Here is a 16,423-nt window from a genome sequence, read left to right on the forward strand (position 1 = left end):
AGGAAAGGCAGGGAAAAATACTTGAGTCTTTCCACTTATTACCAGTTTTCAAAATAAGTTAATTTACTAGCATCCCCCAAAGCAGACCAACTATTAGTATTTTTCTTTAGTACTACTGTGAGCTTCAAATTTAAATATATTTAATGTGTTTCAATACACTGTAGATATTATTCTTACTGATCCTCAAATTGTCCCATTTTTGGCTCCTGAGTCCTTTAAGACGCCCTCAGGAGTTTTTGATAACTGTTTTCCTTTCTAAATTGACAAGATGTTCCAAGCTCATCTTGTACATTTCCTGCCCCAGACCTGGAAGTAGCTATTTTCCAAGGAGCTTTGGTTTACTTTAGTAGGAAATGACATTAGATACTAAAGTCTCATTGTTAGGGGTGCTCATTGCTAGTGGGTTTGTCATTTTTCCAGGCCCTGCCATGAAAAAGAGCTACAAAATTTACCATCACAGGATCTTTCCTTAACCTTAGCTATCTTTCATCTGTTTTTCCTTTAAACCACACTCAAAGGCTGGATTCCCAATAATATCATCTTAGCCACTCATTTGCTTTATCCCATAATTTTAAAAAACCTTAGAATAACAATACCAACATAACCACTATAATACTATTACTCTAAACAGTTTAAGATATTTTTAGAGATGTCATTGTCCTTTAATTACAATCTAGTAGCGATAGATAGTCAAGTTTGTTGACATCTGAAATAGCCCCTCCCTGCATGGTTGTTATATCAGCAACTCAATATATAATTAAGTTCTTCTGTTTCAATTGGTTTCCACTTTTAGGGATCTTTTAAAATTAAATTCTGTGTTAAAATTATGCAAAATATGTATATGGTTCCAAGTTAAGGAGACAAAACAAGATGTATTCAGAGAAGTCTAGCTTCTGCTCCTCTCTCCACCCACCACACTGTTTCCTCCATCACACTCCAAATAACCATTTTTTTGTTGTTAAGTTTTTGTTTTATCCTTTTTTAAAAAAAATTTCCAAATATTAGTATTCCCATCCCTTTCTTCAATGAATGATACACACTATATCTATTAGTCACCACCCTGCTTTCTTCCCCTGAAAGTCACTCTACAATAGTATAAAGAGACACTCTTCATTCCTTTCTATAGTTGTGGATATAGTATATGTTATTCATCAAATTGTGTACTGACCAACAGATGGATTGTTTCTAACTTTTGCTATTACAAACACTGCTGCGATAAATAGCCTCATATGTGCATCTTTTCTTATTTTTGCCTTTAGATAGGATCCCTAGAAATAGAACTGCCTGGCGAAAGGGTAAATATAAATGTAAGTTTTCTAGGTATTGACAAGTTCTCTCCCCTAGGTCTTATACCATTTTGCATTTCCTACAGCAATGTTTGAGAGTGCCTGCTTCCCCCCATTCCCTCCACAGTCTCATCAACAGAATAACTTGTCAAACTTTTTAATTTCTGTCAATATGATTGGTAAGAAATGATGTATCAGTGTAGTATTACTCTGCATATTTATTAGTACAAATATTAAATAGCTTTTCATATGTTAGAGGCAATTTGCAGTTCTTTTTCTGCAAACCATCTGTTCTTATATCTTGCCCATTTTCTTGCTGAGTTGATAGTTTTCTTATTCTCTATTTTTTAGAAATACTAACCCTTTGTGATTAAAAACTGCAAATACCCTTCTCCAATTTGTCATCTTTTTTACTTTATTTATTATGTTTTCAGCTATAATAAAGTTATTATTTTTACCATAAAATTTATCTATATTTCCCTTATTGCATCTGGATTTTGAGTTGTAGTTAGGGTGTTTATCCACTTCCAGGTTCAGAGGAATTCACCAGCCTTTTTCCTAGTACTTGTCTGGTTTCATTTTTGTATATTAAGTGACTGATTCACTTGTAATTTATCATTGGGATAGTACAAAGACTAAATCTAATATCGTCTTCCTTCATTATTTAAACACTAAATATTCATGTCTATTTCCTCATTTTCCATTCAGTTCTGTTAGTCTGTCTTTTTAAGCACCAATACCACAGTTTTTATTATAAAGGCTTAATAACATGTTTCAATATCTAGTAGGTCTACAGCTCTCCTCTGCTGCTCTTCTTTAATGAGAGTTTTTCTTATTATTCTTACTTATCTATTCTTTCCAATGAAATTTATAATCAGCTTGCCTAGCTACAGGAAGCAGACACAAAGAATCATTATAAAGTCACAAATTAACTTTAGGGGATTGACAAATTTATGATGTTGAAACTAAAAGCTAAGAATAAGAACTAAAACTTGGAAAAAAGCATTACAATAGTTTACCATTCTCTGCTTGTGAAGAGATACAGGCTGAACCCAGAAAACCTTTGCTACATTACCATGAGAAATTTTTATTTAAACAATTAAGATTAATAAGCAAAGGAACCAATCATTTCATGGATATCATGTATTGTGTAAACCACCTGATTAGGAAAACACCAGAATGATCAAATAACACAGGTATTAGAAATGCATTGCTCACCTTCCTTTTTCAGCCATTTCACAATGTTCCCTTCTTCCATTGTAGGAGACAGTGATGGCATTAGTATCGTAATAGGATCAGCTGAAATTGAAAAAAGGAAAGATTAAACACAAAAAATAATGCACCTCATGAGGCAGCAACAACAAGTTCAAGTAAATTAATATCTAATTCAATTTGAGAAAAAAAATATTCCACAGTCTGAAAGACACCCAACTGGTCAAACTAAGTGTTCAGTAATCTTTTCTGGAATATTTTCAACTCCTTTTTCATAGTTCCCCAAGCCCTCTATGCATATTTTCAAGCCAGGTGCTTACAAGATTAAAAAAAAGAAAAGCTGATTTATGTTTCATCTTCTTCTCCTTCCCCTTTTGTTGCTGAAAAAAAAATTTACAAGTAGAATGACCAAAGGAAAAGACAAAAAAAACCCAAAAAAACTAGAGTTCTGATAACCTACAACAGAAGAATTATTAGACTTACAACAGAATAATCAAGATTAAACTTTAGAAACTGGTTGTGTTTTTACTTTAATCTAATATTACACTATTCAGAAATCAAAGGTTCTTGCTAAGTGTGAAAAGCAGAGGTTTGCTTTGTTAAGAATGATACGGTAAGTGAACTTAAGTAGTTAAATTAATCTCAGATTGTGTTTCATACCACAGTTCAGCTAGGGATCCAAAAAGATAGACTCAAACCAGGGTGACCTCTCAATAAAGCATAGCCACTTTTTCCTTAGATATCAAAAAAGGAGACATGCTATATATTTGGCCAGATGTGCTTCCCGATAATTCCACTGTCCAGGACCATACTTAAAGAGCGCACAGCTGTTAGATTACAATTTACATAAAGTTTATACTAATAAAATAGTTCAGAGTGCTCCAGTTCTTATTTAGCAGTAGCCATAGTAACAAATTACATTGCCTGAAATCTTCCACAAAACCTATTCTCTCCTCAGATTATTCAACTCTCTGACCCAAAAAAGCAAAATACACCACATCTGACATAATTCAAATGTAGAAAAGGGTAGAATAGGGCTTTTTTCCCCCATTGATGTTTTAGGATTAAAAATAAGGGAATTGATATCAAAAAAACAAACCCAATCAAAAAATGGGCAGAAGACTTAAATAGACATTTCTCCAAATAAGATATACAGATTGCCAACAAACACATGAAAGGATGCTGAACATCACTAATCATTAGAGAAATGCAAATCAAAACCCGGTGAGGTATCACCTCACACTGGTCAGAATGGCCATCATCAAAATATCTACAAACAATAAATATTGGAGGGGGTATGGAGAAAAGGGAACCCTCTTGCACTGTTGGTGGGAATGTAAATTGATGCAGCCACTATGGAGAACAGTATGGAGGTTTCTTAAAAAACTAAAAATAGAACTGCCATATGACCCAGCAATCCCACTACTGGGCATATATCCTGAGAAAACCATAGTTCAAAAAGAGACATGTACCACAATGTTCAATGCAGCACTATTTACAAATAGCCAGGACATGGAAGCAACCTAAGTGTCCATCGACAGATGAATGGATAAAGAAGATGTGGCACATATATACAATGGGATACTACTCAGCCATAAAAAGAAACAAAATTGAGTTATTTGTAGTGAGGTGGATGGACCTAGAGACTGTCATACAGAGTGAAGTAAGTCAGAAAGAGAAAAACAAAAACCGTATGCTAACATGTATATGGAATCTAAAAAAAAAAAGGTTCTGATGAACCTAGGGGCAGGACAGGAATAAAGTCGCAGACGTAGAGAATGGACTTGAGGACATGGGGGTGGGGGGCAGGGTAAGCTGGGAGGAAGTGAGACAGCAGCATTGACATATATATAAAATAGATAGCTTGTAGGAAACAGCCCCATAACACAGGGAGATCAGCTCGGTGCTTTGTGACCACCTAGAAGGGTGGGATAGGGAGAGTGGGAGGGAGGCTCAAGAGGGAGGAGATATGGGGATATATGTATACATACAGCTGATTCACTTTGTTATATAGCAGAAACTAACACAACTGTAAAGCAATTATACTCCAATAAAGATGTGCTAAAAAAAAATAAGGGGGGCTTCCCTGGTGGCGCAGTGGTTGAGAGTCTGCCTGCTAATGCAGGGGACACGGGTTCAAGCCCTGGTCTGGGAGGATTCCACATGCCGTGGAGCAACTAGGCCCGTGAGCCACAACTACTGAGCCTGCGCGTCTGGAGCCTGTGCTCCGCAACAAGAGAGGCCGCGATAGTGAGAGGCCCGCGCACCACGATGAAGAGTGGCCCCTGCTTGCCACAACTAGAGAAAGCCCTCACACAGAAACGAAGACCCAATACAGCAAAAATAAAAAAATAAATTAATTAATAAACTCCTACCCCCAACATCTTCTTAAAAAAAAAATAATAAGGGAATTGAATGCTAATGTTAAATGTAGTTAAATATTTCCTTTGGGGAACTGAACTAATGTTACTGTAATTTCAAATGGAGAGTTCCTATGGCTTCATGGTAAAGAAGTACCATTTCTGAAGCATTTGGAAGGAAGCTTTTATCCTCCTGTCACTGTTCATTCACTCCCCTCTAAAGGACTGGGAAAAGGATCCAGGCAAATACAACTGCCTCAGCCTTTTCCTCATTTTAAGACCTGTCTGCCTATAGGGAACCTGTATTTTCCTTCCAGTTCTTCTATGCACTAGGCCTAAATGGACCTGCCTTTCAAAGGCAGATAGTAAGCCCACCTCTCTCTATTCCTGCCATCAGGGCCCAGTGGGTGCTGGGAAGCAATTCAGGATGTGTGTTTGCTTTGTATACACAAACTGTCTCTCTCAAACAAAAGCCCAAAATCTAAACAGGGGTTGTGCTGAGGAGTCCAACTGTAGAAGGCCACAGATTTAAGTCACATTTTCCAATACAACAAAACCATCAACATTAAAACTGTTACTCTGATCTCCATCTGTCTGGTTTTTGCCTTCTCAATTGGTACCAATCTACAAGGGTAGAAATGTAGAATCATCACTCTCAATACCCCAACAATGATAGAGCCTGAACCAAATTCTAAGTCAACACACCCATTTCATCAATGAGAAAACTACAATCCACTGATTCAGGGATTTGAATTCTGCCTAGCTCTCAAGGCTGTCCTCTCCTACACTGTACTGCTGCTCATCGTTAACTGATTATCCTTACCAATATGGATTATCACCTAATTAATCATTGGTTATTTATAGCCTATTCATCCAGAAATTCAAACAGAACCAGACATATCAAATCCATGTGAGCATTCTTCACGTGTCCAATCAAGCAGCCTAACAATCCCTCTCTATCAAAAAGTTCAAGCCTGGCGTTACGAGATGCAATATTTCAAAATCATACACACAGTAAATTTATACATCAAATAGAGTTCCACTACAAAGAAGCAAAATAAATGAACTTCTATGATTCTATGTCCAGATTCCAATTTAAGACAAATATCAACTCAGTTCTCTCAAAACAAAGTCTCTCTTCAATATTTTTATACCTTGATTCTAGTTGCCATGATACAATTAATGTTTATTTTATGATTCTCTCACCTACGAGACCTTCACATTTTTCCTGACATTAAGTACTTCATTATGAAACTTTTTGCGTTTTATGAATTACCACATCAAGAATCTTAAAATTTTTCATATTTTAAAAATAAAAAGAACAGAATCACTCCTCATACAGCCACCCTTCATAGATGAGTTGAAACTGCTTCTCTGAATGACAATAAAATATAAAAATTCTGTAATAGATCATTATCCTTACTCCGAAATGAAGGTGACAAAAACCAAAGAAAGACATTTTGGACGTTTCCATTATTCGGTACTATCTCTGGATTGCTTATACTGACTTATATGGAGAGCACAATGTGCAATGTATTTTCTGCTAAATCTAACTAACCTATCCTCAGATGCTCATGCTAGAAAATGATTTTTAAAAGGAAGCATTAATTTACTAATAATAATGCATATTTCATTCTAGTATATCCTCTTTCAACCTGAACATTATATACATCTTTTCCAAATATATTTTTTCCAGTGGGAAAGTAATTATATAATCATAATATCAGTTTTGAATGACAGGGCTGCATATAACTAATATCTGGCCTTTATGGCTGCCATCAATTCTACTGAAGATAGTGTGGGCTTTTCTAGACTCCTTGGAATTTTAACCTACACATAATGTTGTTTAATTTCATTAGGAATTATACGGAGCTTCCCTTCTCATTCCAATAAGCAGTACATTCTACCTTTTTCCTGTCAAACTGAGGAGGCCTTGAAATGGGCACCAATTACAGTTCCTACTCATAACTGGACAAACTATAGTAAGAATAAAGGAAATGCAGTTTTTTACTCCACTGGTCATACAGGTTATTTCAATTAGTACTCAAAAAATACCCCAAATTTTGTTAGACTTTAACCCTTTTGTAGTCATTTTAGAATTCTATTTCTTTTCATCAAGCTAACAAAGTATACCTAACGGCTTATAAAGTCTGCCCTTCTATAGCAGTTAAAAAACATATTTAAAAACTTTTAAGGTAACTACCGTAATGTACGTTGTTCCAGTTTATATTTAAATATACTGATTTTAACAGCAGAGTCTCACAAATCCGTCACAACTGTCTTAATCTCTTTTTTTATTGCCTCAATATAATGACACAATAAGTTGAAATTTTTCACTCAGTATATTGCTGCTTTACCTTCCTTCTCAGGCACATGAGCAAATGATCAATTACTGAATCTTACAGCAAACTACACTAATCTAATTTCTTGTTCTCTAGAGGATTTCTTTTATCTCAAAACACTCGTACCTCAGCAAAACCTGTAAAAGCTTTAAACTGATGATCTATACATCAATTCTAAAAGGTTTCCAGATTTAAAAAAAAAAGATTAATATAAGCAAACTCTTAAAATACAAATGCAGAACAAATAGCTTTGTGGCTAATAATGAAACAGATCTAAGCCCCATTACTCTGACTGAAGTAATTAAGGAAATTCCACAATTTACTTATGGTACTGCTTGGACGTCATGCTCTAGTCCATTTATACGACTATAATCCAAACACAAAAATCATGAAATGAAGACAGATAAATTGAAGAAATAAATTACCCTGTACTTTTTTAGTGCAGCTCTCTGTTCCTTATATTAATTTGCTTCTTTTTTAATAGGAAGAGATGCTGCTCATTTAATCACCTCTCTTTTCTAATGCAAGAACTCATTAAATAAAATTGACCTTTAAAATTTCTGCTTAAATAAAACAATTCTGCCATCTGCAGGCTGGAGGAAATAAAGCCATAAGACGTAAAGGTAATTTCAAAATCAATACCAGGGCATAGAATAATATTAATACTGCAGTTTTGAATAAAGGTAAAGCAATTTTTTAAAAGATAAGTGCTTGTCATATGGGTCTTCTTTGTTCAAATACTTATTTTGGCATAAGAATGATTGAAAATGTCACAAATACTTACTTTGGTATAAGAATAGATTGAAAATGTCAAATACTTATTTTGGTATAAGAATACATTGAAAATGTCAATGAACAACAATAGAAAATGTATGCGTAATAGTTTGTGAGAAAATATCATTTAGAGTAATAAATGTAATGAAAGACGCCCACAAACAGTATATATGGCATAATCCAATTTCCACCTGCTTAGCTTGTATGTACACAAAGACTGAAAGGATATACTCCAAAATGACAATAGTACCTATCTCTAGTTGATGGTTTTATTATACCTGCTTTTTATTTCTTTGTTTCTTGTTACCTTTAAACAAAAATCCACAAGAACAGGGAGAAAAGAAGGAACAATAGAACACAATTTTGGAAGCAGAAAAGTAAATAATGTAGATAGTAATAATTGACTAGAAAGCTGAATGCTAAACTAGAAGTGGAGAAAGCTGAGATAATCAACCTGGTTTATACAAGAATTTCCCAAAGGCCCAAGAACTGGCAGTACTGAGGACCTCTGGAAACACTGGGGGTGGTGGGGTGGCAGGTTTGGGTAAATGCTGTTTAAGTGCTGGGTAACACAACCCTCATTCAACCGAAGACTGGAGGTTGTTTCCTCTGCAGAGGTAAAAGAGAAGACCTTCGGAACAGAGGTTGAACCTACACACCTGGAGATACTGTATATAGAAAGTGCAAAAGTAAGTTAACTGAGAGATCAGCTGAAGTGACTGACAATAACAGAAATTGTGCTAAAAAGCTATTAGATGGTGTGGGATGAATTAGTAATAGTTACAGAGAAAACTGAAGAAAAAATTTTAAAGGCAACGACTTGAAAAAAAAGCAAAAAGTAAGAAAGGTAACAATCATAATATGGGACGATATAGGACAATTCTCAGTTAAGCATTATTTGTTTGGTGTAAGCACTGAATATAGATTTAATTAAGAATTGCAAAATAACTACATTGGGGGAATGGTGGAAGGAAAACGGGGATGACTGATCAGAAGTCATACACAGATAATATATAACATATATAATATATAACATAAAATAGAGAGATGAACAAATGCCAGAGAACACTTAGAAGCAACAAGAGACAAAACTTGTTGCTTCTAAGGAGGAAGATGACTGGGGGGAGCAGGGAGAGATGGGTCAGAGACCCACCGTATTGTTATAAGACTTTTAGTACCATTTGACTATTTAAACTATATGCATGCACGACTGTGTTAAAATATTTTATTATTTAATAAAATGACTTTTTTTTTTTTTTTAACTTAAGCAGCAGCACACCACTGTGATTTAGAGAACAGGCACTGGAGCCAAACTGCCTAGGTTCAAATTATCAATCCAGCACCTACAAGTTACCTAGTCATTCTGTACTCTGATTGATTGCCTCTTCTGTAAAATAAAGAGTTTGGTAAGGTCTAAATAAGGTCACACATGCCAAGTCATTACAATGGAGTCTGGCAAAAAGTAAGTCTCAAAACTGTTAGCTGTTTATTATTAATAGGCAGCACAGAAATGGTTAAGAGTAGACTCTGAAGGCAGCCAGACAGTTGGCTAGATGTATCACAATATCCTACTTTACAAATCCTTCCTCAGTAATGAGCCATGGATTCACAGGTTCCTTTCACCTTCCCAATCTAAACATGAAGGTTTCCTTTCTACTCTTTACCTTATCCAGCCTTGTCCTCATTGCTAAAGTACACTAACTCTTGAACTCTCTTTTAACTGTATTGCACATTTGAAAACCAAACTCTCATTAATGTCACTGGCAAATGTTTTACTTTCTGTGGTACTGTCATATTGACTACCAAAGCTAAAGGGTAAAATTAGGCATTCAACAAATGCTTTCTGAGCTCCTGCTATCCTAGCCTTAGACCCACATAAGACCAGAATCTTGACCTCAAAGGATTATAGTTTAAATGGGAAGTCAAGACAAATACACAAGTACTAGAGGGTAGCATATAAACGTGCTGTGAGAATGCCAAAGAGCTGAGAGTCGAGATTCTAGCTGTTCAAAAAAGGAAATCTTGATTTGTGTGCTAGTACCACTTTATACTCATTAGAATGGCTATTATCAAAAAAAAAAAAACAGAAAACAAGGTGTTGGCAAGATGTGGAGAAATTAGAGCCCTTGTGCACTGTTGGTGGAAAAGTAAAACAATGCAGCTTCTGTGGAAAAACAACCCAATGGTTCCTCAAAAAATTAAACATTGAATGACCATTTATTTGATCAGGCAACCTCACTTCTGGGTATACACCCCAAATAACTGAAAGCGGGAACTCGAACAGGTGTTTGCACAACCATGTTCACAGCAGCATTATTCACAATGGCCAAAAGGTGAAAACAGACCAAGTGTCCATGGATAGATGAATGCATAGACAAAATATTGTGGTATATACATCCAATAAAATGTGATTTGGCCTTAAAAAGGGATGAGATTCAGATATCTGCAACAACATGGATGAAACTTGAAGACATTATACTAAGAGAAATAAGCCAGACACAAAAAGACAAATATTTTATGATTCTGCTTTTATGAGGTACCTAGAAGAGGCAAATTCACAGGGAAAGAAGAGTGGTTACCAGGGGCTAGGGAGAGGGGAGAATGGGGAGTTGTTGTTTAATGGGTACAGAGTTTCAGTTTAGGATTATGAAAAAGTTCTGGAGACACTGGTAATAGCTGCACACAATGTGAGCACTCTTAATGCCCTAGAACTAAACACTTAAAAATAGTTAAAATGGTAGATTTTATATATATTTTACAATAAAAAATAACTTTTAATTTAAAAAATCTGCTGAGCAAATAAAACAAGGTGAGGGACCAGCAGAGATATTCCAGGTGAGGGAAACATCATATGCTAATAAAGAGGTGGGAATTACAGTTTAGTTTGGCTAAAGAGTAGAATGTAATGAAAATGAAAGGTAGGCCATGTAAGTTAAAAAAAGTATGTTGGGACTACTGACTTATGGTAGGTAGCCATAGTACCTTCTAGTACACTCTAATACCTAGTTAATGGGTTTGACATTATTTAAATAGCAATGGAAAGCCATGAAAAAAATTTCGAGTGAGTAAAATAAATAACCACAATAAAAAAATTGAACTTGTTTACAGTTCCACAGACATGGCTATGTTCACAAGGCTATAATTTACAAAAAAGAAAAGAAGAAAAATTGCACATGCTTTGAGACGGTCACAACTATAAACCCTGCAGAAAAGCTAAAATAATGGGATTTTAAATACAAAGTGAAGATACCCATGAACATGTCACCTGTTCTCCTTTACTGACTTAGAACACTTGTCCTGAGAGACTGAAAAGGCATGTTAAGGACCAGATCCTTCTAAGAAAAGAAAGGAAAGTAAGGGGACCCAGTCGCAGTAGAGGAACTATTTTATTGTTTGATCAGAGAAGGCATCCTCTGACAAAGTGAGTAGAGCTGAATGGAGGAAGCCATGCAAATCTCTGATGGAGAGCCTTCGAAACGGAGGAAACAGCAAGCACAAGAATGAGCAGAGGGCTTCCCTGGTGGTGCAGTAGTTGAGAATCCGCCTGCCAATGCAGGGGACTCAGGTTCGAGCCCTGGTCCGGGATGATCCCACATGCCGCAGAGCTGCTAAGTCCATGCGCCACAACTACTGAGCCCGAACTCTAGAGCCCACAAGCCACAATTACTGAGCCCAGGTGCTACAACTACTGAAGCCCACGCACCTAGAGCCCATGGTCCACAACAAGAGAAGCCACCGCAATGAGAAGCCTGCACACCGCAATGAAGAGTAGCTCCTGCTTGCCGCAACTAGAGAAAGCCCACGTGCAGCAACGATGACCCAATGCAGCCAAAAATAAATAAATTAAAAATATTAAAAAAGAACATAGAAAAAATAAATTGTATGTTTACCCACATAAGAAAAATAAATTAAAAATAATTTTTTAAGTTAAAAAAAAAAAAAAAAGAATGTGCAGGGAGCATGCTTGGTGTGTTCAGAACTCACCAAGGGAGCCTGTGTGCTGGAGTGGAGTGAGTGTGAGGTGAGGCATGGTCAGAGCTGAACTCTCGATTCATATCATATTGTGCTTTGTAAACCACAGTTAAGGACTTCAGATTTCATTCTGAGTTTAATGAGGAGCTCTTGGAGGGTTTTCAGCAGAGGAGTAACATGATCTGATTTATAATTTAAAAGCAGCACTCTGAAAGCTGCATGGAGAATGGCCGGTACTGGGCCAAGGGTGGTGGTAGAGACATCTATTGGGACACTCCTGCAATAATCTAGATTAGAGGTGGTGGTAGCTTGCACCAGTCTAGTTGGTAGCAGAAGTGGTGAGGAGGGGTCAGATTACATTTAAAAGGTAGAGTCAAGAACAATTTCTGATAGTTTGGATGTGGCATAAGAAAGTCAGGAGTCAAGGATGACTCGAGTTAGGAGTACAAGTAAAAAAACCCCAAAATCCAAATTAGATGCCATAGTTCCAAAAGGAACATTTTTCTTTCTATAAAAAGTGCCCCAGGGGCTTCCCTGGTGGCGCAGTGGTTGAGAGTCCGCCTGCCGATGCAGGGGACACGGGTTCGTGCCCCGGTCCGGGAAGATCCCACATGCCGCGGAGCGGCTGGGCCCATGAGCCATGGCCGCTTGAGTCTGCGCGTCTGGAGCCTGTGCTCCGCAACGGGAGAGGCCACAACAGTGAGAGGCCCGCGTACCGGAAAAAAAAAAAAAAAAGTGCCCCAGAAGCCTACATAGACTTGATTCCTTTTCAGCTATTCAAATGTAGAAAGAAAAATCCCATTAAAAATCAGGTCAGTTATAAAGAGCCTGTGCTTACTCTTGTGCAAAGCACTGGCCTAGGGAAACAACCCAAGGAAACTACATTTGATTCTTCCAAGTGTAGAAACTACAATTGCTCTCTTCCCCTCTGTTAGCATGAGACCTACCATACAGACACACACGAGCCAGGACTTGATCGTATCAGTGCTAAAGCTGAGGCATCAATATAAAGTGTAATGACTGATGGGTAAGTCAGGTGGGTTGGGGAGGCATCTCCCATCTGCCCTTCCAGATCTATTCATCAACCCTCCCCCATACTACTATATGGGCTACATCAACAGGCCTCCTTGCTTTGGCCTCCAGTTGGGTTCTGCCAATGAGCAGAATAAGCAGGAGACCGAAAGGAGAGAGAATAGTGAGGTCAGGACATTTTTTCCCCCAGCCCCCTCCTTGAAGGGTTGCCTGGCCTGGCTGGATCCTTTAACTGAAGGGCACAGCTCCATCAGAGGTCCTCCCACAGGCTCCCTCCTCCCCAGTTCCAGGAAGTGCTCGCTTCCCATGCCTCTTCAAGCCAAGGGGTGGTCACAGCACCTTACTCAAAACAGCCCATTAGGGCTTCCCTGGTGGTGCAGTGGTTGGGAGTCCGCCTGCCGATGCAGGGGACACGGGTTTGTGCCCCGGTCCGGGAGGATCCCATATGCTGCGGAGGGGCTGGGCCCGTGAGCCACGGCCGCTGAGCCTGCGCGTCCGGAGCCTGTGCTCCGCAACCGGAGAGGCCGCAACAGTGAGAGGCCCGCCTACCGCAAAAAAAAAAAATACAAAAAAACAGCCCATTAGTACAGCACCATCTCTACAGCCTAAATTCACAAAAATAGTCACTTATAAAACTCTCCTCAAATTACCCATTTCTAGAGTGTCATCGATTCCCTTGCCAGGAGCCTGTAAAAAGATTTAAGATTTAAGATTTAAGAGCCTGTAAAAAGATTTAAGAGGGTGGCATTGAAGTAACAAGAAAAATTTCAAACCACAAGGAAGGTCACTCCATTTGAAGGAACAATATGAGCAAAGAAAGGAAAGAGAAGTACAGATGTTTAGGTAAAGGTGAATGGTCGGATGAGCCTAAACGCACAAACGTAACCCAAACCCAGATATGAATCAAAATTTCCAGATAACTGCCTTTGTTGTAGTCACTTGTGTAAATGTATCCAAGAGTCATTTGTTTACAGTTCGAACCCCTATATTAAAATGCACCTTTCTTGTTCTCAGATATGGCAAATACCCTTGCAAAGTAGCACAATTATTTTCTGCAGGAAATGACCAAAATGTTCATGGTAATAGCCTGGAGACTAGGTGGCATTTATAGATAAATTACAGGGAGATCTACAAGTTCCCTAGAATCACATACAAAATTTTGCATGTATGCATTTTTCTGAAGAAGTGGTATAGCTTTTATCAGTTTTCAAATAGGTTTACGCCTCTCTAAAAATCAGTGCTAGTAGATTCCCAAAGAAACTCGCCTGAATTTAAATTTACCAACCTTAATTCTTCCCTAGAAATGTTTCATTAACACAAGAAAGGCCTTGATTGAAGAAAAGTATCCAGTAGATCACCAGCTATAGTAAATGTATTGCTTACCAAGTACAAAAAATAAAAAGAGTCACCATACACTCCATTTTATTTACAGAATCTGTTGATTCCTTCATACACTTAGCACTGAATGATACATTTATAAAGACCCTGCTGGAACTGTAAGGTATGTCAGAATGGCTGCAGAACTATTTTCTCTGGATGAAATAAACCAAACACTTCAGAAGAGGTTTCAGCTTGCAATATTGGTCTTCTTGGTATTAAACTATAAAATTTAAATTCTACATGAATCCTAGTTTATTCTGCAATCTTGGAACAAGGGCAAAAAGAAATCACCACTCAAGAGTGTAGGAAAAGAATGAACACATACATAAGAGTTTGGGGATTTACACATTTTTTCACAAAGGCAAATGATGCTCAAGACAACAATAAGGTGTATTTAAGAGTATATCATCTTAGAAACTTACAGCGAGGTCAGTGACATATTCTTTAACTCTTAAATGGTCTTACCATCCTTTATACACAGTCTGGAATTTTAGTACCTTATTTAAAATAATGCTATCATGACGGTTGCTGAAATACCATTTCACAATGTAGATATTACCAGAATACATCACTTATTTAAAAAAAAAGTCTCATCACTGGATCTTAAAATCTCAGTGAAATCATCTTAACATTAACTTCGTGTAACATTTTTTTCTGAGCCTCAAGTAGCTCAGAATATGTAGGCAATGTCTACTGCACCTAATTTTTTATATTACAATTCATCCTGTGGAGTGACTGAATGATGCGCAGGTAGTAATACACTCAATACCTGCCCGCCACCCATGTGAAGAAAAATAATGCCGGGCACACTATATTACATAGTATTAAACACTGTAAGAATTATGTTAATTGTGTCAATACCACTCTTTAATGACAACTTTCTATAATAAATTTTGTGAACAAAGAAGAATTTCAATGACTATCCAGTTCTACAAGGGTTAAGTCATAACCCACTCAAGTTGCCCAGCCACAGTGCGACCTGAGAGTAATTCAGGATGAAGCACTCTGCTTTGGATAAACAGGCCCTTACATAGTTCGAAGCATATCTCAGGAAGAATTTCAATGACCCTGGATTCTTACATCTTCCTATTCGTAGAAATATACTAAAACCATTAACATGAGATATCTGTTCTTTGTGATTAGCAGTAATCTTTTACCAAGATATATACTTGACTGTAAGTATTTCCTAGACAAAAAAATTCATATACAATCTGGCTTCCCCCCCTACCTCTGCAGAGCAGTTCCTCGGAGCTGAGTGGCTGTCTCCCGTGCTATAATCGGCAGTAAGCCGCTGAATAAAACTTAACTCACAACTCTTATGTTGTATGTCTTTAAGTCGACATCTTCTTGGTAAGATTCCACTCCTAAATTTTCACTCTTTCAGGCTCATGTTTTGGTTAAACATTCTTCCCGATCTATGTCTAATGGCTGGACATTTACAAATTGGGTCCTTTACCACAGTCGTCGCGTGGAGCAACCCAACTGTCCTCGAAGGTCTCCCAATAGAGACGACAGGTCAGGAGAATGAATAAAAACGGCTAACGGTGACGTTTAAATCTCAACAAACTTGGTCAACCTAACAACTCTAAAGAAACCTGAAATGTGACTGGGAAAAGGCCCGAGAGACGCCTCACAACCCAAATTCCAAGGCAAGGTTACGGAGAAGCCATATCACCCAGGCGGCCAGGGACGGAATCAAGTTCTCCTAGTTTCCCCAAAAGCCCTTTGCGGCATGCAGTAGGCCAAGTCAGCAGACTCCTCCCCGAGAAAAAGCCAAGGGAACAGTGAGCCCCTGGCAACTCACACCCAGATGCAGGCCTTCAATCGAAAAGCTCCAGCCCCAGGCCCACTGCTCAGATACACAGAAGCTGTGCGAGCCCCAGCCACTCACCTCGCAGCCACTGCGTGCTGTGAAACCATCTCCAACTAGCTCCATGACCGGCAGACCACACAGCAGCCCCCTTAACCAGCCCACGCAGCAACCGCTGATCACAGCCTAGCCTCCAGGAGGCCGCCATCTTCCCGGCCTTCTCCCGGGCTGCCCTCTGCACAGCCTGATCGCCCA

At 38.1% G+C, this 16,423-nt stretch overlaps 1 protein-coding gene across 1 annotated transcript in view; it reads right to left on the reverse strand.

Moving 5' to 3' along the window:
- Window positions 1–16,409, reverse strand: part of PDHX (pyruvate dehydrogenase complex component X) — a 75,715-nt gene extending 59,306 nt beyond the window's left edge. Inside the window, exons 1-2 of the mRNA XM_004264000.4 lie at window positions 16,250–16,409; window positions 2,505–2,585 (exon numbers count right to left, since the gene is read on the reverse strand). Coding sequence (XP_004264048.1) covers window positions 2,505–2,585; window positions 16,250–16,376 — 208 coding nt within the window. The 5' untranslated portion in view covers window positions 16,377–16,409. The remainder of the gene's footprint in view (window positions 1–2,504; window positions 2,586–16,249) is intronic.
- Window positions 16,410–16,423: the final 14 nt, after the last annotated feature.

Source organism: Orcinus orca, chromosome 8 (assembly GCF_937001465.1).
Source record: "Orcinus orca chromosome 8, mOrcOrc1.1, whole genome shotgun sequence".
Classification (NCBI taxonomy): domain Eukaryota; kingdom Metazoa; phylum Chordata; class Mammalia; order Artiodactyla; family Delphinidae; genus Orcinus; species Orcinus orca.